Genomic DNA, 23,868 nt, shown 5'->3' with positions numbered 1-23,868 from the left:
GTTTGTAACATAGGCCTACTTGTCGGTGCCGTAGACCCAGGCCACAGCAATGTTCTCCAGAAGAACAACAATGAGCAGCGGTAGAGTGGCAGAATAATCATCAAACATGGCCACAAAGTAGTTCCCGGATCGCTGGACAAATATTAAACCAATAAAGAAGGCAAGTACACAGCAACCAACTGTAAAGAAAGCAGAGAGCAACAATGTGTATTAGAAATCAAAAATAAGTTAACGTTAAACTGGAAATGGGAAGAGGGTTGGGGTAAGACGTTATCCTCTCAGTATTTTATGAAAGCTCATATGCTAATAAATGTAACGCGATTTTCTGCGTCTGTGGGTGGGCATTGTTGACTTTTGTGAGTAGCGGAAGTACATATGGAAATGTGCCTCTGTCAGGCCGATAAGTTACTTAAGATGAGTTTTCTGAACAGAAATCGTACTCGGTTACTAACGTAACCTCGGTTTTCTCTAGAGAGGGAACGAGTACTGCGTAATATCTTATGCTATGGGGGAAAACCTCTTTTCCACGAGATATTGAAGCCAAAAATTATCCTTAATTTTTAATTAATGTAAAACGCTGTGCAGCAGCATGCAGACATGGGCAAGACGGCTTGCGCGCCTTATTGGCTGCCCTGCGGGAACAGCAGCAGCCTATCGAGAGAGGCTCTGCGTGACACATATCCAATGGGGGCATTTCGCGCCCATTTCGTCACGTCCCGCCAGAAAGGGCGTTGTCACGGTATACGTATTCTCTGGTCTCTTCTTGTCTCGTGTTTATGTTGTTGTATGAGTGCACGTGCGTGTGGGCGTGAATGATTGGCACTCCGGATCCGCTCCAGCTGATCATCATCATCTCACCAGCTGCACGTTATCTCTCAACCATATATATTCTTACCTCTGTTTCTGCATCCTTGTCAGTACGTTGTCTCTGGTCCTCGGTGTTGGTGTTCCTGTGTTCCTGTTCAGCCTGGTGTTCCTGTTTCGTCTTCGTGTTCAAGTGGATTGGGGTTTTCGTTGTCGTCACGTCTTCACTGCACGTCTTCACGAGTCTGGCCACCGAAGCCCCTGCGTCACTTCACCATCGGCTGTACTGTGTGTCCTATTCTATATAACTTCATTAAATCTGTAACTTGCATCTGCTTCCTGTCGTTCATCCCGCAGTCATGACAGAACGTACTGACCAACAGATGGAAGCAGCAAGAGCGTCTTCATCATCTCTGGATGATTTCATTCACCATAGCATTCGCAGAATGGATGCCCAAGAGAGAGAGATCGGCGGCACGGGACGCGCAGTACAAGCCCTAGTGACGCAGGTGTCCGAGCTCACCCAGCAGATCCAACGCCTACGAGTTCCCACTGCGCCGCCCACACCAGCTGTTCCCCCCACACCACCTGAGAGCGCCTCCCAGCCGGAGCCACGCCTTCCAGTTCCAGAAGCTTATGGAGGAGAACCCTCCTACTGCAGAGCGTTCATCACTCGGTGCTCGATGCACTTTGCACTACAGCCCCGCACCTTTAACACCGAACAGGCTAAGGTAGCGTTTATTTTGACTTTGTTGACTGGGAGGGCGGCGCTATGGGGAACGGCGGTGTGGGAGAATCAAGACCCATGCTGCGCCTCGTTCCAGACCCTCGCCGCCGAGATGAGAAGGGTGTTTGATCGGGCGGTCTCTGGGCGTGAGGCCGCTAGGACCCTGGCAGAGCTGCGACAGGAGGGAAGATCAGTTTCGGACTATTCAATTGAGTTTCGAACCCTGGCGGCGGAGTGCGGATGGAACGAGGAGGCGCAGTGGGACATGTTCCTGCATGGGTTGGCTGACCACGTCCAGAGGGAGATCTACGCCCTGGACCTGCCCACCACCTTGAACGGGCTCATTGACTTGGCGCTGCGGGTGGACGCTCGGTTGGCTCGAGTTGAGCGCCGGGCTAGATCCACCCGTACCTTCGGAGACGTCGACGGGTTTCGGTCCAGTGGCAGGGACGTGGTCAGTCCCAGCAACGATCCGGAGCCCATGCAGGTGGGTCGAGCTCGGCTTTCCCGGGAGGAGAAGGAGAGGCGGAGGTCCCAGGGCCTTTGTCTTTATTGTGGAGGATCGGGCCACTTTGCTTACAACTGTCCAGTAAAAGGCCCAGCCCGGTAGTAAATTTGAGGCTACTATCGGGTGGGATCTCCGCCAGGAAGACCTCATCAGCTGTTACATCAACCTCCACGCTCCTTCCGGTAAGGCTTAGGTGGTCAGTCCACCAGCACGATTGTCAGGCACTATTGGATTCGGGCGCAGAAGGTAATTTTATGGACCACAAATTTGCTCAAGATTTTCAGATTCCCCTCAAACCACTCACTCACAAGATTTCAGTTCACGCACTCAATGGACAAGAGCTACCCACTATTTCCCTTGCCACTGAAGACATCACCCTCATTACCTCTGGAAATCATTCTGAAACTATCTCGTTCTATATTCTGGACTCACCTCTGGCACCCATCGTACTTGGACACCCGTGGCTTATCCAACACAACCCCCGAGTGGACTGGCATCACCGATCTGTGCTGGAGTGGAGCAAGGGGTGTCATAAGTCTTGTCTTGTGTCTGCTTGTTCGTCTGTGCCTGTTTCTGTGTTTCAGGAGGAAGCAGGGGATTTGTCTAACGTGCCCGCAGAGTACCATGACCTGAAGGAGGTGTTCAGTAAGTCTCGTGCTGCTTCTCTACCTCCGCATCGTCCCTATGACTGTGCTATAGATTTACTGCCAGGTAAGTCTCCGCCCAAGGGCAAGTTGTATTCACTCTCTGTTCCTGAGAGAGAGGCTATGGAGAAATATATTTCTGATTCTCTAGCAACCAAGTTCATTCGCCCTTCCTCTTCTCCAGCGGGGGCGGGGTTCTTTTTTGTGGGGAAGAAGGACGGGTCTCTGCGACCTTGTATTGATTACCGAGGGTTGAATAACATCACGGTAAAGAATACTTATCCTTTGCCGTTGATGTCTTCAGCTTTCGAGAGGTTGCAGGGAGCGTCCGTCTTCACAAAATTGGATTTGCGTAACGCTTATCATTTGGTTCGCATTAGGGAGGGGGATGAGTGGAAAACAGCATTTAACACCCCCAGGGGGCACTTTGAATACTTGGTCATGCCTTTCGGGCTGTCCAACTCTCCTGCTGTTTTCCAGGCATTGGTCAACGACGTGTTGCGAGATATGATCGATCAATTCATATATGTCTACCTGGATGACATATTGATTTTTTCTTCTTCTCTCCAGGAGCATGTGCAACACGTACGACGAGTGCTTCTGAGGTTGCTAGAGAATGGGCTTTTTGTCAAGGCGGAGAAATGCGATTTTCATGCACAGTCTGTCCCTTTCTTAGGTTACATCGTGTCGCCTGAAGGAGTGCGGATGGACCCTGAGAAGATTAAGGCTGTGGTGGAGTGGCCAAGTCCAGATTCCCGCAAGGCCCTGCAGAGGTTTCTGGGGTTCGCCAACTTCTACCGGCGTTTTATTCGCAATTTCAGCCAACTAGTCGCACCTCTGACTGCCTTGACCTCCCCCCGAACGACGTTCAGGTGGTCGGACGCAGCTGAAGCTGTGTTCGTCAAACTGAAAGGCCGCTTTGTTTCAGCCCCCATCCTTGTTGCCCCTGATTCTTCACGTCAGTTCGTGGTGGAGGTCGACGCGTCGGAGGTGGGAGTAGGTGCAGTGTTGTCCCAACGCTCTCTTGCAGACGACAAGATGCATCCTTGCGCGTTTTTTTCTCATCGATTGTCACCCACCGAACGCAATTACGACATTGGTAACAGAGAGTTGTTGGCAGTTAAATTAGCATTGGAGGAATGGCGCCACTGGTTAGAAGGGTCGGGGGTACCTTTTATCGTCTGGACCGATCATAAGAATCTCGAGTACATTAAAACCGCTAAAAGATTGAACTCCAGGCAGGCTCGGTGGGCTCTATTTTTCGGTCGTTTTGAATTTTCCCTGTCTTATCGTCCGGGTTCCAAGAACATCAAACCCGACGCCCTGTCTCGTGTATTTGATTTTTCCGAGCGCCCGTCTACTCCCGAGTGTATTTTACCCGAAACGCTATTCGTTTCAACACTCACATGGGAGGTCGAATCGAGGGTCGTTAAGGCCTTGGAAGGGGTAACGCCTCCGCCCGGTTGCCCACCGAATCGATTATTCGTGCCGGAGGGATTACGGTCAGACGTTATTCAGTGGGGTCATGGTTCCAATGTGGCTTGCCATCCAGGGGTAAATCGGACTAGATTTTTAGTCAAGCAACGATTCTGGTGGCCACTTATGGCTCGCGACATTCACGATTTTGTTTTGGCTTGCTCGGTTTGTGCCACTGGTAAGACTTCCAATCGACCTCCAGACGGGTTACTTCAGCCGTTGTCGGTTCCTTCGAGACCCTGGTCCCATATCGCTCTAGATTTCATTACCGCCCTCCCACCCTCCCAGGGTAACACAGTAGTTTTGACTGTGGTGGACCGGTTCTCGAAGGCAGCCCATTTTGTTCCCTTACCCAAATTACCTTCAGCTAAGGAGACAGCGGTGGCAGTCGTAGATCACGTCTTTCGGTTACATGGCCTCCCGACAGACGTAGTTTCCGACAGGGGACCCCAGTTCGTGTCCAAATTTTGGCAAGAGTTTTGCAGATTACTGGGGGCGACTGTGAGTTTGTCCTCTGGATTTCATCCCCAGAGCAATGGTCAAACCGAGAGAGCCAACCAGGATTTGGAGAGAGTGTTGCGATGTTTGGTCTCCAAGAATCCTTCCTCTTGGAGCCAACAACTGTCTATGGTAGAGTACGCGCACAATACGTTACCAGTGTCGGCTACGGGCCTATCTCCGTTTGAGTGTAGTGTATGTTACCAGCCACCTATTTTTCCCAGTCTGGAATCCGAGGTTGCGGTCCCCTCCGCTCACGCCTTTGTCCAGAGGTGTCACCGCACTTGGACTAGAGCCCGGGAGACTCTACTCCAAGTGGGGGCCCGCACCAAGGCCAAGGCCGATCGCCACAGGTCAAGGCCTCCCGTATACGTCGTTGGTCAAAAAGTGTGGCTTTCAACTAAGAACATTCCTCTCCGCACCGTTTCTAATAAACTTGCACCCAAATTTATCGGCCCGTTCGCTGTCACCAAGATCCTTAGTCCGGTGGCAGTCCGCCTCAAATTACCTCCCGCGTATAGGAGGGTTCATTCCGTGTTCCATGTATCCAAGATTAAACCCGTGTTTCATTCACACATTAATCCGCCGGTCCCGGTTCCTCCTCCACCGCGGCTCGTAGATGGGGAGACCACATATTCGGTTAATCGGATTCTGGACTCTAGGCGGAGGGGACGCGGATTCCAGTACTTGGTGGACTGGGAAGGTTACGGTCCGGAGGAGAGAAGTTGGGTTCCTGCTCGAGACATCCTGGATCACTCCCTTATTGATGATTACAATCGACAGGTAAGGGGGTCTGGGAACGCCAGGAGGCGTTCTTAGAGGGAGGGGTACTGTCACGGTATACGTATTCTCTGGTCTCTTCTTGTCTCGTGTTTATGTTGTTGTATGAGTGCACGTGCGTGTGGGCGTGAATGATTGGCACTCCGGATCCGCTCCAGCTGATCATCATCATCTCACCAGCTGCACGTTATCTCTCAACCATATATATTCTTACCTCTGTTTCTGCATCCTTGTCAGTACGTTGTCTCTGGTCCTCGGTGTTGGTGTTCCTGTGTTCCTGTGTTCCTGTTCAGCCTGGTGTTCCTGTTTCGTCTTCGTGTTCAAGTGGATTGGGGTTTTCGTTGTCGTCACGTCTTCACTGCACGTCTTCACGAGTCTGGCCACCGAAGCCCCTGCGTCACTTCACCATCGGCTGTACTGTGTGTCCTATTCTATATAACTTCATTAAATCTGTAACTTGCATCTGCTTCCTGTCGTTCATCCCGCGGTCATGACAGGCGTGGTCTCGCCCTATAAACATAGCTCGATTAGGCTGGTACAACTGGTTTTCATCGCCGAAGCGAACCAGAGCTGTGTATGCACGGCAAGATACCTAGTATTCGTTCCCTCTCTAGAGAGAACCGAGGTTACGTTAGTAACCGAGTACGTTCTCTTACGAGAGTATCTCTCGTACTGCGTAATATCTTACGCTATGGGGAACACAATGCAAAACACCGTGCGTACTGGGATCCGACACCAAAGTCCCAAGGGCAGTAGCCCGGGGCTCATATAGTGCATAATCACCATAGACTCACAGAGAGTCGGAGAAGAGAGGCTGCAAGCATCATTCCCCATGAAATAGCATCCTACAGGAGCTAGTTATGTTAACAGTGTTTCACGCAGACAGGGTGAACGTGTTCAGCCTGAACTGGGTAATAGTACGGGTTATTCAACACCCATGGAGCTGTTTTTTATCGCTCCGTGAGCGATGCACAAGCGAAACTCAGCATCTGGGCCGGCACAGCGGGGCAGATAGCACTGAGTTCTATACCGACAGAAGCTTGGCTTGTAAGGCGGGAACCTCTAGGTTGTAAAACCTTATAAATGTAGATGGCGAGGCCCAGCCCACGGCCGTACAGATATCAGTAACCCCACTATACCACGCCCACGATGAGGCCACGCCTCTCGTGGAGTGCGCTCTGACACCCAAAGAACACTGCAGGCCCTTAGAAGTGCAAGCCAGTGCTATGGTGTCGACTATCCATCTGGATAGGCTCTTTTAGGATGCGGCCAGTCCCTTGGAGCGTCCACCAAACAAAACGAAGAGCTGCTCAGTCTGTCTAAAGACCGACGAGCGGGACACATAAGCTCTCAATGCCCTGTCAGGGCAGAGGAGACTCGCATCCTTCACCTCATCACGAACCGGGAGAGCGCACAGGGAAATAACCAGGGCCCTGAACGGTGTGTTGAGGGATGTGGGCACGTACCCGTGCCTTGGTTTGAGTATGACTTTTGAGCCATTAGGCCAAAACTCCATGCATGACGCGCTTACCGAAAGCGCTTGCAAGTCCCCTACGCGCTTCACTGAAGCGAGAGCCATAAGGAATACCGTTTTGATAGACAGATGTTTCATGTCTGACAAATGGATTGGCTCGAATGGGGCACCTTTCATGGCTTCCAAAACCGTAGAAAGGTCCCACACAGGGACTGAGGGGGGTCTGGGAGGATTCAGCCTCCGAGCTCCCCTGAGGATCGCACGACCAGGTCGTTTTTCCCCAGTGACTGGCCAGACGTCGGTTTTGCAAATGCCGCTATGGCCGCCACGTATACTTTGAGCGTGGATGGGGTTCTGCCCTTATCCAGCAGCTCCTGAAGGAAGGAGAGCACTTACGTAACCCCGCAGTCTGCGGGTGAAAAGCCCTGAGCTTGACACCAGGCAGAGAACACTGACCACTTTGAGGAATAGAGCTGTCTAGTAGACGGGGCTCTAGTAGCCTGCGTGATTGTATTTAACACTCCCTCTGGGAGGTTAGCGGGTACCCGTTGATGGCCCATGCATGTAGGGACCATAATTCCGGGCGAGGATGCCAAATCGAGCCCTTTGCCTGAGAGAGGAGGTCTCTCCTCACCGGTATTGGCCACTGGGGAGTGCTGGTCTACCGCATTAGGACTGGGAACCAATTCTGGTTTGTTCAGAGCGGAGCCAAGAGTAGCACTGGGCATCCGTTTTCCCTGATTCGTTCCAGCACTTGCGGCTGGAGCGAGACGGGGGGAAAAGCATAGAGGGGGCACCGGGGCCATACGTGGGCCAGCGCATCCCTGCTCTTGGAGAAAAAGTTCGGACAGTGAGCGCTTTCTTGGGACGCGAACAGGTCCACCTGCGCTCTGCCGAATGTCTCCCACAGCAGTTGGATCGTCTGCAGGTGCAGCGACCATTCCCCTGCTGGGACATTGTTTCTGGACAGACGGTCTGGTCCCAGATTCAGGCTACCAGGCACATGCGCTGCTGTCAGTGTTGTGTCAGGGTTGTGCTGAGCCCAGACCAGGAGGCGTTCCATCAGCCTGTAAAGGTTTCGGGACCTGATGCCACCCTGGTGATTTATGTATGCCATCACTGACATGTTGTCCGACCAGACTAAGACGTGGCTGCCTTTTATCTGGGGACAAAAGCGCCACAGCGCGTTGTCGACTGCCAGCATTTCTAGACAGTTTATGCGTAGGAGCTTTTCCCGTTCTGACCACTGGCCGGAGAACGGTCTGCCCTCGAGCAGCGCTCCCCATCCCGAGGTGGAGGCGTCTGTGGACACCACCGTCACACTCGAGGGAGTCCCCAGACTCACGCCTGACTGATACCAGTCGGCTATTTTCCAAGGTTCCAGAGCCGAAACGCATTTCATGTCGACCCTGAGGTGAAACAGACCAGAGGTCCACGCCCGGGGTGGAACTCGCACTTTCAGCCATAACTGCAGTGGGCTTATGCGAAGCAGGCCCAGCTGGAGTACTGAAGATGCCGAGGCCATGAGGCCCAGCATTTTCTGAAACCTTTTGAGCGGGACTATAGAGCCGCGGCGAAAGGATTTTGCGGCGCGCTGAATGTCCAGTTCTCACTCTGGCGACAGATGTGCTGTCATAGACAGCTGGGTGGGAAACAGCGAACTCTTCGCCCAATTGACTGTGAGACCCAGATTCTCGAGATGCTCGAGTAATGTGGTTCTGTGTTCTATGAGCTCTGAATGTGATCGAGCTAGAATCAGCCCATCGTCCAAGTAGTTCAAAGTCTCAGGGGTGCGAGGGCCACGCGGCCCTTTACAGGGGTGCGAGGGCCATGCACTTCGGAAATGTACGGGGTGCTAGGGATAGGCCGAACGATAGGACTGTGTATTGATATGCCTGGCCCTCGAAGGCGAATCTCAAGAATCGCCTGTGACGTGACGCTATTTGTATTTGGAAATAGGCGTTTTTCAGATCTATTGACATAAACCAGTCTCCCTGGCGCACTTGCGCGAGGATTTTCCTAGTTGTCAGCATTCTGAACTGGCGCTTCATAAGCACTCTGTTCAGCTGTCGCAGATCTAGAATGGGTCTGAGACCCCCGTCTTTTTTCGGTACCAGAAAATATCTGCTGTATAGCCCCCCTTCGCTCTGAGCCTGAGATAAAGGTTCTATGGCCCCTTTGCTCAGCAGTTTCACTATTTCGGCTCGAAGTAGATGAGATACTTCGTTGTTTACCGTGGTTTCGACTCGCGCCGTGTAACGGAAGGGACGTCGAGCGAACTGTAGCGAATAGCCTCTTTTTATAGTGTTCAACACCCATTCTGATACCCCCGGGAGGGAGGTGCGCCGATTACAGTGGGCAGCCTGGTCGCGCTCGAATTCTCTATGACAGGTTGTGGAGAGAGAGCGAGCGGGACAAACCCCGTGGGGTTGAGCGTGTCTGCGAAGGAATGTGGGCGCGGGACGGTGGGCACATTCACTGCACTGAGAACATCGTCGGCTTGTGCTGACCGAATGTGTGTCGGTTTCGTTTTTTACAAAAAACGAGGGACACGCATAGTGTAGTGTTTGTGGGCACTGTGTCGTGGGCACATTTACTACATTTTTGCACAATCGACATGAGTCGATTTTATTTGTGCTAGTCCTGAACTGTGGCGGGCTGTGTCTGTTTGTGGCAATGGGCACTGAGACGTGGGCATTCTTACAACACTCATAACACCATCGGCCGTGGCCGGAATACCAGAAAATACACTCTTTTGGGATTTATCTGGGTCCCCGTAAAAATGGCATTTGTGTGCAGGCAAGCGGGCTGTGGTGCCGGCTTGTTTACTGCGAAATACACTGGAGTAGTCACATTGTTTGGAACTGAACGAACGAGAAGTTTCGGTGGAGTCTGGCTGCGGCGAGACTAAATTTTATCTGCTGCGAGACCTGGGATCGAACACGGGTCTCCTGTGCGAAGGCTTTGGGTTTCGCAACTGAGCCACAGGGGGAAACGACAACAGCTTAAAATAGCTCGAGCAGATAAGAGAGCGTCATCACAGTTTGTGTGTGTTGGCGTTTGTTTGCAGGCGTGCGTGTTATACAACAGGCTCATTGCTGCAATATTGACATTTTCAGCTGCTCAAACTAAGAGGAGCTGAGAAATGTTTGAGAAATGGAGATTGGTCCGGCCTCGGCGGTACCAAAACACACTCTTTCCTCATTTCGCCGGTGACGCATGTCCATGGGGGGCGGGGTAGCTTTCTTGTAACGTAAAGAAAGCTAGCCGCACAGCGGTTTTGATGCTTGCCCGTTTCCCTGACGACTCGCGGGCAGAGGGGGGGAGGTCCACAGAGCTCGCCCAGTCCTCACTGTCCGACGCCAGGATAGAGCAGCTGGCCTTCTCTACAGATGCAGCTATCTCGTCTTCATTAATGGTCGGCGCGCGGCGGCCGCTGTCCGTCAGCGAGCGACTCGAGTGAAGCTGGTGAAGCTGGCGGGTGAAACGGCGAGCTATCACGGCTGGAGAAGGCTCGGGGCTGTTTCGTCGACCTCAATGGCGGAAGCGGCGGCAGACGGCGGCCGCTGTCCGATCGGTGAGGGACTCGAGCGATGCCGGCGAAGCTGGCGGGCGAACCGGCGAGCTTTGGCGAGCAGGAGAAGGCTCGGGGCCGCGCTGGACACGGCGCTTTTACGGCACGGCGCTACAGCGGGCTGAAGTGCAGGCTCTGAGAATGATGCCAGGCGAGTCCTCAGAGTCACCATCGGCAGTAGCTCACAGTGAGGGCATCCGCCGTCGACGAGAGCGAGAGCCGCATGATCCTCACCCAGGCAGGAAACGCAGATGACATGGCGATCCTCTTGACTGAGTGTGGCTCGGCACGAGCCGCAGGATCTATGCATCTTGAAAAAGACGCAGCTCTTTTAGGAGAGGGAGAGAGACAGTGAAAAAATGTGTGTCGCAGCGGCAAGCACACACACACACTTGCAGAAAAGGATATAACGCCGGAAAGCATAGCAGGTACGGCGGCTAAAGGCGGCGATGCCAGCGACTTCAGACTCAAAGGCTCGTCCCGTGTGTGCTTTTTCTCGGACGGCGTGGCTTCTCACTCCTGAAGAGATGAAAATCAGTTGTACCAGCCTAATCGAGCTATGTTTATAGGGCGAGACCACGCCCTTTCTGGCGGGACGTGATGAAATGGGCGTGAAATGCCCCCATTGGATATGTGTCACGCAGAGCCTCTCTCGATAGGCTGCTGCTGTTGCCGCAGGGCAGCCAATAAGGCGCGCAAGCCGTCTTGCCTATGTCTGCATGCTGCTGCACAGCGTTTTACATTAACCCTTGTGCATCAATTAAAAAAAGTTGCTCATAGGTACATAGAGGACAAAAATGTCCGTATCCAAAAACTGTCATAAAAATATTATAGATTTATATTTTTTTCCACTTTCACTGACATCAATTTTTTAACCAGCATCAGCTCTAATCATAATGACCAAACATTCATTAATTTTCAGAATTTTAACCCTTAAAATGTGGGTTTGTTTACATAATGCCACTGTTGTTTTTTTATGAAAAAAAGAAAAATAGTAATTATTTTCAATTTACTAAATGCTAAGCAGAATTTTTTTTCTTTGATTATTACAGCCTTGGATATGTCAATCATTAAAAACAACATTAATTTTGATGCATTAATATTTTTTATGCAGTATCAGATTTAAAAAAAAGCTACCACTCAGGCCCATAAAGGACAAAAATGTCCATGTCAAAAAAGTGTCATAAAAATATTATAGATTAATATTTTTTTACACTTTCACTGACTTAGATTTTTTACTAGCATCAGTTCTAATCATAATTACCAAACAGTCATTAATTTTCAGAATTTTAACCCTTTAAACGTCGGTTTCTTTACATAATGCCACTGTTGATGTTTATAAAAATTAGAATAATAATAATAATTTTCTATATACTAAATTCTAAGCAGGATTTTTTTTCTTTAAATATTACAGCCTTGGATATGTCAATAATTAACAACAATATTAATTTTGATGCAATCATATTTTTTATGCAGTATCAGATAAAAAACAAAACTACCACTCAGGCCCATAAAGGACAAAAATGTCCATGTCAAAAAAGTGTCATAAAAATATTATAGATTAATATTTTTTTACACTTTCACTGGCTTAGATTTTTTACTAGCATCAGTTCTAATCATAATTACCAAACAGTCATTAATTTTCAGAATTTTAACCCTTTTAACGTCGGTTTCTTTACATAATGCCACTGTTGATGTTTATAAAAATTAGAATAATAATAATAATTTTCTATATACTAAATTCTAAGCAGGATTTTTTTTCTTTAAATATTACAGCCTTGGATATGTCAATAATTAACAACAATATTAATTTTGATGCAATCATATTTTTTATGCAGTATCAGATAAAAAACAAAACTACCACTCAGGCCCATAAAGGACAAAAATGTCCATGTCAAAAAAGTGTCATAAAAATATTATAGATTAATATTTTTTTACACTTTCACTGGCTTAGATTTTTTACTAGCATCAGTTCTAATCATAATTACCAAACAGTCATTAATTTTCAGAATTTTAACCCTTTAAACGTCGGTTTCTTTACATAATGCCACTGTTGATGTTTATAAAAATTAGAATAATAATAATAATTTTCTATATACTAAATTCTAAGCAGGATTTTTTTTCTTTAAATATTACAGCCTTGGATATGTCAATAATTAACAACAATATTAATTTTGATGCAATCATATTTTTTATGCAGTATCAGATAAAAAACAAAACTACCACTCAGGCCCATAAAGGACAAAAATGTCCATGTCAAAAAAGTGTCATAAAAATATTATAGATTAATATTTTTTTACACTTTCACTGGCTTAGATTTTTTACTAGCATCAGTTCTAATCATAATTACCAAACAGTCATTAATTTTCAGAATTTTAACCCTTTAAACGTCGGCTTCTTTACATAATGCCACTGTTGATGTTTATAAAAATTAGAATAATAATAATAATTTTCTATATACTAAATTCTAAGCAGGATTTTTTTTCTTTAAATATTACAGCCTTGGATATGTCAATAATTAACAACAATATTAATTTTGATGCAATCATATTTTTTATGCAGTATCAGATAAAAAACAAAACTACCACTCAGGCCCATAAAGGACAAAAATTTCCATGTCAAAAAAGTGTCATAAAAATATTATAGATAAATATTTTTTTCCACTTTCACTGACTTAGATTTTTTACTAGCATCAGTTCTAATCATAATGACCAAACAGTCATTAATTTTCAGAATTTTAACCCTTTAAACGCTGGTTTCTTTACATAATGCCACTTGTTTTTTTTATAAAAATTATAATAATAATAAAAATATTCCATATACTAAATGCTGAGCAGATTTTTTTTTCTTTAAATATTACAACCTTGGATATGTTATAGGTTTGGCTGTGAGAGCAATTGTGTCAACGAAAATCTTCCAGACAAAACAATCACCATTTTCTCGAGGTGAAAACAAAAACAATGTGTTGTGGAGCTTCTAAACTTCTACATCAAAGTCAAGCTCACCTTTTATCTTTGTAAAAAAAACAATAACAAATGAAAAGGTGCAAGCAAGTAATAAGAAATGTGTTTGAATGAAAAAAATCCTCAAAGCTCAGTAACTTTTTGACCTTTTCAGTTTTCACATGGCAGGATCTGTGACTCTGCCAAGGGTATGACTCATTTACATGTGGTGGGATTTGTGATTTCCAGTACAATATAATTTCTTTCTTTCAAACTGAAAGAAAGAAAACCCACACACACACCTAAAACTTTCAGTACACACATACAAACCACATTCTGACATCCATACCAACACACCCACACAATTATAGCTTCATAATTTATCTAATTGGCTCTATAATATGCATAAGCCGAAAACAGCAGAAAACAACAATAAAGTGATCATTTGCTTTATATGCCAAACCTGAAAAAATGGCACAATCTGATAAAAAATAGTAAAAATGTAAATTTTGAAGCCTTGCCAACAGAATGAAAGCCTGTTAAGAAAGATTGCATCATTTTATAGTTGAAAGGCACTGGGATTAAAAATCGCAGTTTTAATGGGTTTCAATGGGGACATTTTTGTCCAAAAGGCGCTGAGTGGGAGTATTTTTTGTACCTAGTGCAAAATAGATTTTTTAAAGGAAATGAAGGTGAAATATTAAAATTCCAATAAAAATACACACCTGTAGCAAATTTCATGCAGTTAGCATTAACACAGACAAAGTTATCAAAAAAACAAAACTGAAAAGGACAAAAATGTCCATAAGGATGCACAAGGGTTAATTCAAAATTAAGGATAATTTTTGGCTTCAATATCTCGTGGAAAAGAGGTTTTCCCCCATAGCGTAAGATAGTACGCAGTACGAGAGATACTCTCGTAAGAGAACGTTACTTTATCGTATCCGTCAACAGAAACCCTTACATGGATAAACTTACATGAAATTATTTAGGTTTAATCTGATTAAATGTCAATTAAAGCCATGCAGTATAGTAAAAGTTTGGGGTCTTTTTTTATAATAATAAAAAAAAGATTAATCAGTAAGGAAGGATGCATTAAATTGATCAAATGTGACAGTAAAGACATTTATAATGTTACAAAAGATTTCTATTTTAAAGATTAATGGAACAAATGTATCACGATTTCAACAAAAATATTAAGCAGGACAACTTTTTTCAACATTGATTGAAGGTCCACAACAAAATTGTTGTGATTAAAGGAATAGTTCATGTAAAAATGCAAATCTATCATATGGTTTCAGAGACAGATCAAATAATGATACATTATATTCTTGAAACTATGAAGTAAAAATGTTTCCTTCTCTCTATATTGCAGAGTAGTGTTTTTTTATTTGGCATTGGCTGACCTGTGAGGTATTCCTTCCGTACTTTGAAGGTGTCCACAATGGGGGTAAGGATGCCCTGGATAGTGCCGAACATGCTGCCCAGTCCCAAATTTACCAACATAAGGAAGAACATCACAGACCAAAAAGGTGAGGCTGGGAAATGGGTCATGGCTTCAGTGAAAGCGATGAAGGCCAAGCCTGTGCCCTGCACCGCCTGTGAGAGAAAAGGTAAAGGTTGGATTCTAGCATGCCTTTAAAAACATGAACATATAAATAAAAAGACAAGTGTAAGATTAGGCGTGACTTGTATCATGGCAGCTTGTTTTGCACAGGCAAACATAACTTGTATTTTCCACAGAAAAAGTAAAACATACTTGATCATTTTTTACATTTTTAATGTCAAGATATTAATATTAGATTACTGCTATAGCGATAATGTACATACATCTGTTTATTCTGTACTGTTAAAATGCTGTATTTTGCTTGAGGCCTCTTCATGAATAATTCAACATGTTTTAGTGTGAGAGTTTACGTCAAAGCAAGCAGAAACTTACAAAAATAGATTTGGGTAAAACGAAACCCATCAAAAGATGTAGGAGGAAATGTGCCTGTGTAAAGAAAGGCTCATATTCTAGAAGGCTACGGTCTATGACGGTTCTTGCAGGCGTGTATGTGGTTTACTCTGATAATGGCATCACCTCAGCCAACACGCACCGCATTTATTTCCTTTTGTTTCATCATGCAGTGCCTCTTGATCTCGTACACACTAAAGGCCACTATAGTACTTACTCTGCAGTTTTTTAATTTTGGTCATAAACTTTTAAGTATTTATATATCCTCTGTTTATGTATCAATTACAAATAAGGATTTCTGAGAAAAAAATCTAGTTTAAATTCATTTAATTTTAGAAAACATTTATATAATTTTTAAGGAATTATTTACTTAAAATACATTCTACAATGTATTTTAAATATATATTTAATATTTATTTGCGTGATATAAACTCGCAGTTGTGAGTTGTAAAGTCAGAATTGTGAGATCTAAACTTGCAATTCTGAGGGGGAAAAAAGCCCAATTATCTTTTAAAATATTTTAATCTGTGGTGGAAAAAAGCATCCACATAAAGGGCCTTTACATTCACTAACCATTGTTTTTCTTTTTTTGGGGGTAAAAAACAAACAAGCAGGCCCAGCCCAGGTGAGAAAAAGTAAAGCATAGGTAACAACACATTAATTTCCATAAAATTAATGGAGTAAATTTTTAGGGAGTAACACAATATTGTAACATTACTTTTAAAAGTAATTTTCTCCAACACTACTCATCATTGACCCCTATCTATTTTGTTTGTTTGTCAGATTTTCTAATAGCTATGAAGTATGGGTTTTGGGCTTTAAAATGACACTTTTGATAGTGAGTGCTCTCTTGTGTTGTATTAACTTTCAAAACATGACTGGAGAGAGAGCCTTACCACCAGGGTTAAATTCCATGGAAAGTTTGTGTATATCAGTTGTCTCTTAGGTTTCCCCGTGTCTCTCTAAGGTTTCCCCGTGGTGTATCAGTTCACTTTAAGCTCCTCCTCACCTTGTTCAGCTCTTCTTTGATGTCGCAGTTTTCTAAGCCTAGGCGTGGGTAATCGTTTTCCATCACGCCCTGGATAATGCTGGTCATTTGCTGGTAGTCCTCTGGGCTAACATTGCTGAAGTTAATATGGTGTGGGATCAAGCTTGGATTGATCTCTTTGCCAAGGAGATCAATGATCTTCTTTGTGTTCCTAAAATACATTAAAACAAGAAATTCAACTACCGGTCATTGGGCCTGTATGGAGTTTGATGACATTTATGGACTGTATATTTATTTTAATAATATTTGGAACTTGCTACTAAACTGCTTCTCATGGTTAATTGGTTTTGAACTTACATTTCCACACATTTGTCAATCATGATGTTGGCTTTGAAGCCCAGCACAGCAAACACTACTAGAGTGGCCAACACTGAGGTGAAGAAGTTAATGAAGGAGACCAGCACAGCATCGAAGTGGCAGTTGTTGTCTCGCTTGTTGTAGCTGGAGAAGGCAATAACTCCACCGAAACCAAGACCCAGGGCAAAAAAGACCTGCGTGGCAGCTTCACGCCACACTTTGGGCTCCAGCATGATTTCCAGCTGTAAGAAGATAGTGTAGTTTATTATTTGTCACATGCTAAATCGTGCACAGTGATATGATTTTTATTTAGAATATCTGAAAATATATCAATTTGCCTATGGTTAAACTGAGAAGCCAATCATCTCAAAATGGACAAATATTTTTTTTAACCATCCAGGCTGATATATAGATTGATTGCTTCTTTAAACATTGGGCAACACCCCATATTTTAACATATGATCATATTAAATAATTACCTTGAGTCATACACACACAGTGACACTCATAAAGGGAAATTATTTCATCATTTACTCACACTTGTATTGTTCCAAAGCTGTATGACTTATCAGGGTTATCATTAACTACTCAAACTATCAAAAACATTTTTGGTAATTGAAATAACTAATTTTATTTATTTTGTAACTAAAGTTAACAAATTGAACCTTTTTGTAAATTCTTTCCATTCTCTTTGTTTTTGCTGTTCAGTTTTGAAATATTGATGAACTATTTATCTTTCAAGATTTCTGTCATTTAGAAAGTGTGTATTTGATGGTCTACAGCAAGTTTACAGCTTGTTAGCAATGTTAGTACTGGATTTAAATTTCTCAGCAAACATTTGCAAACATAAAGGAGAAGGGCAGCTATTTTACCATTCCAGCTGAATATCTTTACACTGCTGCTCTGGCATTTCAATAAGCACAGGTCTTGTGTCTGCAAATGAATTTTCCATGTGACATGAATGGTAAATTTATCAAATGTGCTCCAGATATTTCAAAAAATACCAATTTGAATGTTTTAAAGACTGGCTGTTTTCTTAAAGCGACATGAGAAGAACCTCTAACAGGAGGGCTTTTAAAGCAAAAATAAATAAATATTAGATGGGCAACTTAAACTGAATGATAATTAGATAATGTTAAATATTGCCTCAGCAACTACCTGAAATACGTTTAAGTTGAAGCACTAAAATGACCAGCAACTGGGAAAAACGGTAAATAAAAAGCTTAAAACTGAAATAAAACTAAAACTGAAATAAAAATATATGAAACCTTTATAGTAATATTTAAAAAGAACTATATTTTTAAGAAGAAATATTTATTTGTAATATTTGACAAAATCACATAACAAAATTACTACACAATATTAAAATTAATTAAAAACTATAATAGTATATAAATAGTACTAAAATAAAACTGCGAATTACTTTTCTTTTGTGGAACATAAAAGAAGATATTTTGAGATAAAACAATTTATGCCATATAATGGATGTCAGTAGAAACCAAAACATTTTTCAAAACATCTTTTTTTGTGTATTCCGCAGAATAAAGAAATGCATCTATGCAAGGTTTGGAGTAAAATACAACAGGAGAGTAAATTATGACAGAATATTCATTTTTAGGGTGAACTATCCCTTTAATTATAAATATAATCATACTTAATCAACGAATTGCACCCTTGATAATATCATAGATGTAAAAACAGCTCTAAAAAGCAGTGATTGTAATGGATCTGTACTAATTACCATTGTGTGTGAAACAGAAGCAGTACAAATCTGAAGCTTTGGCTATGTACTATCATTTAATTGTGTGTTACACAAACCAACCTCTGATAAGACTCTGAAGTGACATATAACTCAACAAGGGACACATTGACAGCCCTTTGCACTGAGGAGAAAATGTGACCACATCTTGTGTCTGTGTGTTAATAGCTGCCACAATTAGACAGTCTGCTGCATTTCAGTGTGTGCTGATGGAAGATTTAATTCACTTCTGCCGAGTCACATCACAAATGCATGCTGGGAAATCTGGCTAGGGCATTGTTTCCATAGATACATCTACTGGTCTTCACCGAACTGAGACGAGTGATACACATGGGAATTAGTTATGGATGATTACGGTAATTCTCAATAAATTGGATTAATTGCCGCAGTGTGAACCAGAACATGTAGAGTAAATTGGTCTAACCATTGTGGTAATGTGTCATCTGCTCACACATACACAGCGTCTTACCTTCGGGGTGAACATGTGGATGATGCCGTCTATAGAACCTTTGAGTAGGAAAGCACGAACCAGGAAACAAATAAGCACCACATAGGGGAACAGAGAGCTGAAGTACATCACCTGCAGTCAGACATAAACATATTATCAAACAATATCTATGTAAAATTGAATGGTAGTGTTTCGTACGCTGTAAGATCGTTTTCTGCTCATAAATGAGGCAAGGGTGAAGAGTTACATTCGAGTTATTTTAACGCATGAAAAAAAATTAAAGGAAAAAACGCTTAAATATGTAATTTTGGTGATCACTGATAAGGTTTAAGAGATAAAATGATTGACTACAGGCGGACTTTTATTACGTTTTCAAACCTAGACAGTCTGTCATTTTACAAAAGAAGAAATCAGATTCATTTGTTCAAACATTACAGTGAAAAAATTATTTTATTACAATACACAGCTCATTTTGAATGCACGTTAATGAAGATAGATGCTTTCTATAAGCCAGATGGTGTAGTGAAGGCATCTATAGCAGGCCTGAATGCAACATGTGACTGTAAATGAGTGAATTGAGACACAGCTGCAGACACTTTGTGTGTGATGTCAAATGCCAGCCTGCATGGCCAGTCCGATCAGACTGAAGCATATTTCCAGAAATCTGACATATGGATTTGGTTTTGATCTAGTTTTTAATAACTGGTCATGTGGTATTTTGCCACAATATTGTTATTGTTAACTAAAACTAAGTCTAAAGTGATTACAAATAGTTTTCGAAAACTGAAACAAAGCTAAAAAATATAAATATTCAATTACTTAAAATTAAAAATGTTTCTTTGGCAACTCGCTGATATAAATAAGATTAGTTTAAGTATTAAAATTACTTCAACTAAATGTAATAAAAAATCAATTAAAACTATAGGGGAAACTAATAAAACTGATAAGAACAAAATTACTAAAACTTATACTGAAATCAAACTATAACTGAAATCTGAAAATATAAAAAATAAAAGCTCATTGAATATATTATTAAATATTATAATAGTTTATAGATTATATTAAAAATATTACAATAACACTGGTGTGACTCAAATCCTTGCGGCAATGGGAACAGTTTGTTCTCTTAATGAGTTCAGTACAGTCATAAAGTCACACCCCAAACATAATTTCATAACTTTCTATTTTACAAGAACGATAATTTGAGGACTTGATTAATGATTAATACTTAAATTAATCCTTAAAGTATATGCATAATTTATTTTATGGACACTTTTAATTTGGTTCATATTACAAATTTTTTATGTGTATTTTAGGAACTTGCATTGCATTGAGGTTAAACATTTTAACAGTTCATGCATTCCCTGGGATTTAAATCCATGACGTTGGTATTACTAGCACCATGCTCTGACATGAAAATGTGTGCAGTCATATATTAATTTAAATTACTTTTCGAAGTAAGCAAAACGGCCTTTGTTGATGCCATTAATGACTTGCTGTACATACTGTATGACCATAATGCCCAAAAGGCTATACTGACTCAACTCTGATTCATCAAGGGCGGACCAGTCTTATAGTGTAAAGTCTTAACTTTAACTATCCCACAACTTAGAAGATTAAAAGACTTTATGGGTTCCCAAAACTGAAGCATCAAAAAGGTTATACAAAGATCCTTTAAATAAATATATCCTTCTTCCTGCAGACACAACTCTAATTCTACAGTACAGTATCCTCAAACACCAATAATTGTAGTTGAGTAAGGTTACTGGGTACAGTGCCACAGAACTGTGAATAGGGATGGTGCATATAAAACCATGGCAACCAGCACTACCATGCTTTTGTGCACACAAAATGACAAAGGATTTTTTTCGTGTGTGAAATACCCTTTTGTGGGAATGTTGAATGAGAGATTGGTATTCTTTTGTGAGGTAAATCCAAGATTAGACTTCAAAGACTGTCTTTATCCCCTTCAGAGTATAGCATATATATCCCATACTATAGTATTCTTACTGACTGAGGGCCACACTTACATAGAAGAAGGGATTGCTGTCGCTTTAACTGGCAATATATTGAAGTCACAATGAAACCAAAATGGACATTTCCTCTTTTTTAAATGGAATATTGCTGTATTTATTCATTCTAAATGATTTATCCATTCACATCATTAATATTATTATTATTTTTTAATTCATGTGCCCTTATAATCTTTAATTTCCCTTCTTCTCTTCTCTGATGGCGTGTGGGCGGGAAAACCTGACGCTTACATGAGATCACAGCAATAGCAAACCACAACCCTACAACGACCCAATCAATTGCTGATGGACATAATCAAGTCTAGAGACGCTGCTGCCAAACACTGTTGAGAGATGCAGAGACTCGGGGAATTCACATACGATCTCTCTCTCTCTCTCTCTCTCTCTCTCTCTCTCTCTCTCTCTCTCACTGCATTAATAACTGCATTAGTCTGCTTTCAGTTGCTAATTCCAAAACGCCACTTTAGAGCTGGTAACAGAGGCTTCTGTTACCAGCTCTAAAGTGACGTTTTGGAATTAGCAACTGAGTTTTAGAATTAGATGCTTAAGAAATTAGTCCTACACATAAGAGCGATTTAAGGACAAAAACTTGACAAATGTCTTGAAAAACATCATCTGAACAATGTTTTGAGGTGTGGTAACTGTAGTTTAAGCAGAATATTTGACTCCAGGCCGTTGAATTATTGAAAAATAATACACACCCGAGGCATTACCACCTCGGGTGTGCATTATTTTTCTAATAATTCAATAGCCTGTCGTCAATTATTCCTTACCTATAATTATATGCATTCTTTTTACATATGCACTATGATAATGGATGCCTTTAAAAAATGAAAAGCCCTCAATATGTTGTTTTAACTTCTTTAGGGGGTTTTAATATCCACATGACTTGAAAATCAGCTGTCAAAAGGGAACCGGGTCAAAAAGCTCACCGATGTCAGAGTACCACATTTGGTTTTATCCGTATGGACTCTGCATCACGTTTCAAAAAAGTAATGCAGGCATGGATCACATGAGAGGCCGATTGTTGTCATTGATATAGGAAGGATCAGTCTGAGGATCAGTGTTACTCTCTGTGCTACTTTTGAGACATCATTTGAGGTCTTGTCTGACTTTATTCTGTGACTAAATGCAGACTTTCCTTGAACAAAATACAAAACACTTTTCTTACCTTTCCAGAAGACTGGATACCCTTCATCATAGCAAGACACACCATGGTCCAAGCAACCAACAGGCACAAAGTCATCTTCCAGTTAAGTCCTCCACTCTCTGAGATGGAATCGGAGATGTCCAGGGCCACACGATACCAGTAGAACGTAGTAGCTGAACTTTTCTCACACTCTGGTTCAATATCTACCAAATAACATGAAACTTATAATCTTGTACAGCATTACAAGATTCATTCGAAAAGTTATTCAGTATATTAAAATCTATTGTTTTTGTCTACATACAGTATGTCATATATTTAATTGTGGTACATTGAATAAAAAGCATAATTTCATGGTCTTCTTACATGTATTTGTTTTGTTTTTGACCAGGGGACACTCGTGCCACGGAAGAGGATGCTGGAAGGACTGCGAGAAGTAGAAGAGACTCCAGCCGATGATGACATTGTAGTAGAGCGCCACAAAAAAGCACACCTGCGATTAGAGAGAATGCAGTTAAATGTATGAGCTACACCCTCTACTCCATCTACCCAAGTCTTTAAAAGGTTTAATTAGTCACCTCTTCCCTGAGCAAAGACAGTGTCTGTACTTAAAATAACGTATGTCTACATGAAAGCACTGATATTTACCAAACAGCTGGCGAAGCCGATGCCACCCAGGCGTGGACTGATGTAGTTCCACACCCCGATACTGCCCCGTCGGATGCGCTGGCCCACTGCTAGCTCCAGGAAGAAGAGGGGAATTCCTATCACCACCAGCAGAATGAAGTAGGGAACCAGATACGCTCCTACAAAGAGGAGAACTGGTTATGGCCCTATTAATTTTGGAACCAAACTTCCACACTGTTATACATAGAGTATGCCAGATACAGTACATACGTTACAAGTGACAGTATGTGAATGTAATTAAAGCACTTACCCATTGTAATCAAACATTCTTCAAGGTCAATGTTTGATCATTCTTAAACTGGCATTATTGGTGTCATATATTTCACACACAAAAAAAAAAACGTTACTGTGCATTTTACACTGTATTGGTTGTTTTTTCTTGGATTTATGCCTATTTATTTATCTTTTCATTTATTAGTTTGTTTTTCTTGATTTATGGTTATTTATCATGCTAATCGTGTACATTTATTGTGTCTAATCCAGTGTTATTTTGGCATTATTTATATAGTATTTATTAATATTTTGGATTAGCTTTTATTTTTATATTTTATTTTAAGTAATTTAGTTATGTGGTTTATTTTGTTTTATTTCAGCTTTATTTTAAGACAGTTTTTTAATGTTTCATAGTTTTTATAAAATATGAAAGAACTGGTTAACCCACTGTTATTATCTGCAAATATTTTCTCTATTAAATTAAACTCTCATTACAGAGAGCCGAAGAAGGATGAGACTGACATTTCAAAACTGTTATAGCATTGCCAATGGCACAGGATAGAACATTCCTTCCCAGTGCCTTATGGGGAACAACTTCAATACAATGACATTGCTTTGAGAGTCCTGTAGGTCTGCTGCTCTTTCAACATGTTGCAGTCATGTGCTTTAACACACAGAATCCTACTGAGATTCACAGATAAGTATGATTTTAGACACCACCATCTGCTATATTTAGAGACATGCACCTAATTGGAAACATAAACTACAGAGTCATTTAGAATAAATTAAATGAGACAGTAAGTACTGTATGTTCTATAAACTGCCGTATATTATATTTCATAACAGCTTGGT

The 23,868-nt window shown here is 42.3% G+C and overlaps 1 protein-coding gene and 1 long non-coding RNA gene across 4 annotated transcripts in view; one reads left to right on the top strand and one right to left on the bottom strand.

The window, feature by feature from the left end:
• slc6a15 (solute carrier family 6 member 15) overlaps nt 1–23,868 on the bottom strand; it is a 34,648-nt gene that overhangs the window by 5,016 nt on the left and 5,764 nt on the right. Inside the window, exons 3-10 of the mRNA XM_077193404.1 lie at nt 22,765–22,922; nt 22,483–22,609; nt 22,141–22,322; nt 18,958–19,068; nt 16,730–16,971; nt 16,394–16,583; nt 14,834–15,026; nt 20–179 (exon numbers count right to left, since the gene is read on the bottom strand). Of these exons, the coding sequence (XP_077049519.1) occupies nt 20–179; nt 14,834–15,026; nt 16,394–16,583; nt 16,730–16,971; nt 18,958–19,068; nt 22,141–22,322; nt 22,483–22,609; nt 22,765–22,922 (1,363 nt within the window). The remainder of the gene's footprint in view (nt 1–19; nt 180–14,833; nt 15,027–16,393; nt 16,584–16,729; nt 16,972–18,957; nt 19,069–22,140; nt 22,323–22,482; nt 22,610–22,764; nt 22,923–23,868) is intronic.
• Nucleotides 30–23,067, top strand: LOC143696756 (uncharacterized). 3 transcript variants are annotated; one of them, XR_013186056.1, is made up of 4 exons: nt 30–160; nt 14,863–14,959; nt 22,149–22,221; nt 22,508–23,067. It is a non-coding gene; the product is annotated as an uncharacterized LOC143696756 (long non-coding RNA). The 3 variants fall into 3 exon arrangements; XR_013186057.1 differs by having other exon boundaries at nt 22,149–22,288; XR_013186055.1 differs by having other exon boundaries at nt 22,149–23,067.

Source organism: Siphateles boraxobius, unplaced genomic scaffold (assembly GCF_051911475.1).
Source record: "Siphateles boraxobius isolate OS27281-9 unplaced genomic scaffold, OSU_SipBor_1 31, whole genome shotgun sequence".
Lineage (NCBI taxonomy): Eukaryota > Metazoa > Chordata > Actinopteri > Cypriniformes > Leuciscidae > Siphateles > Siphateles boraxobius.
Note: the sequence above shows the minus strand (reverse complement) of the source record. Positions and strands in the feature narration are given on the sequence as shown.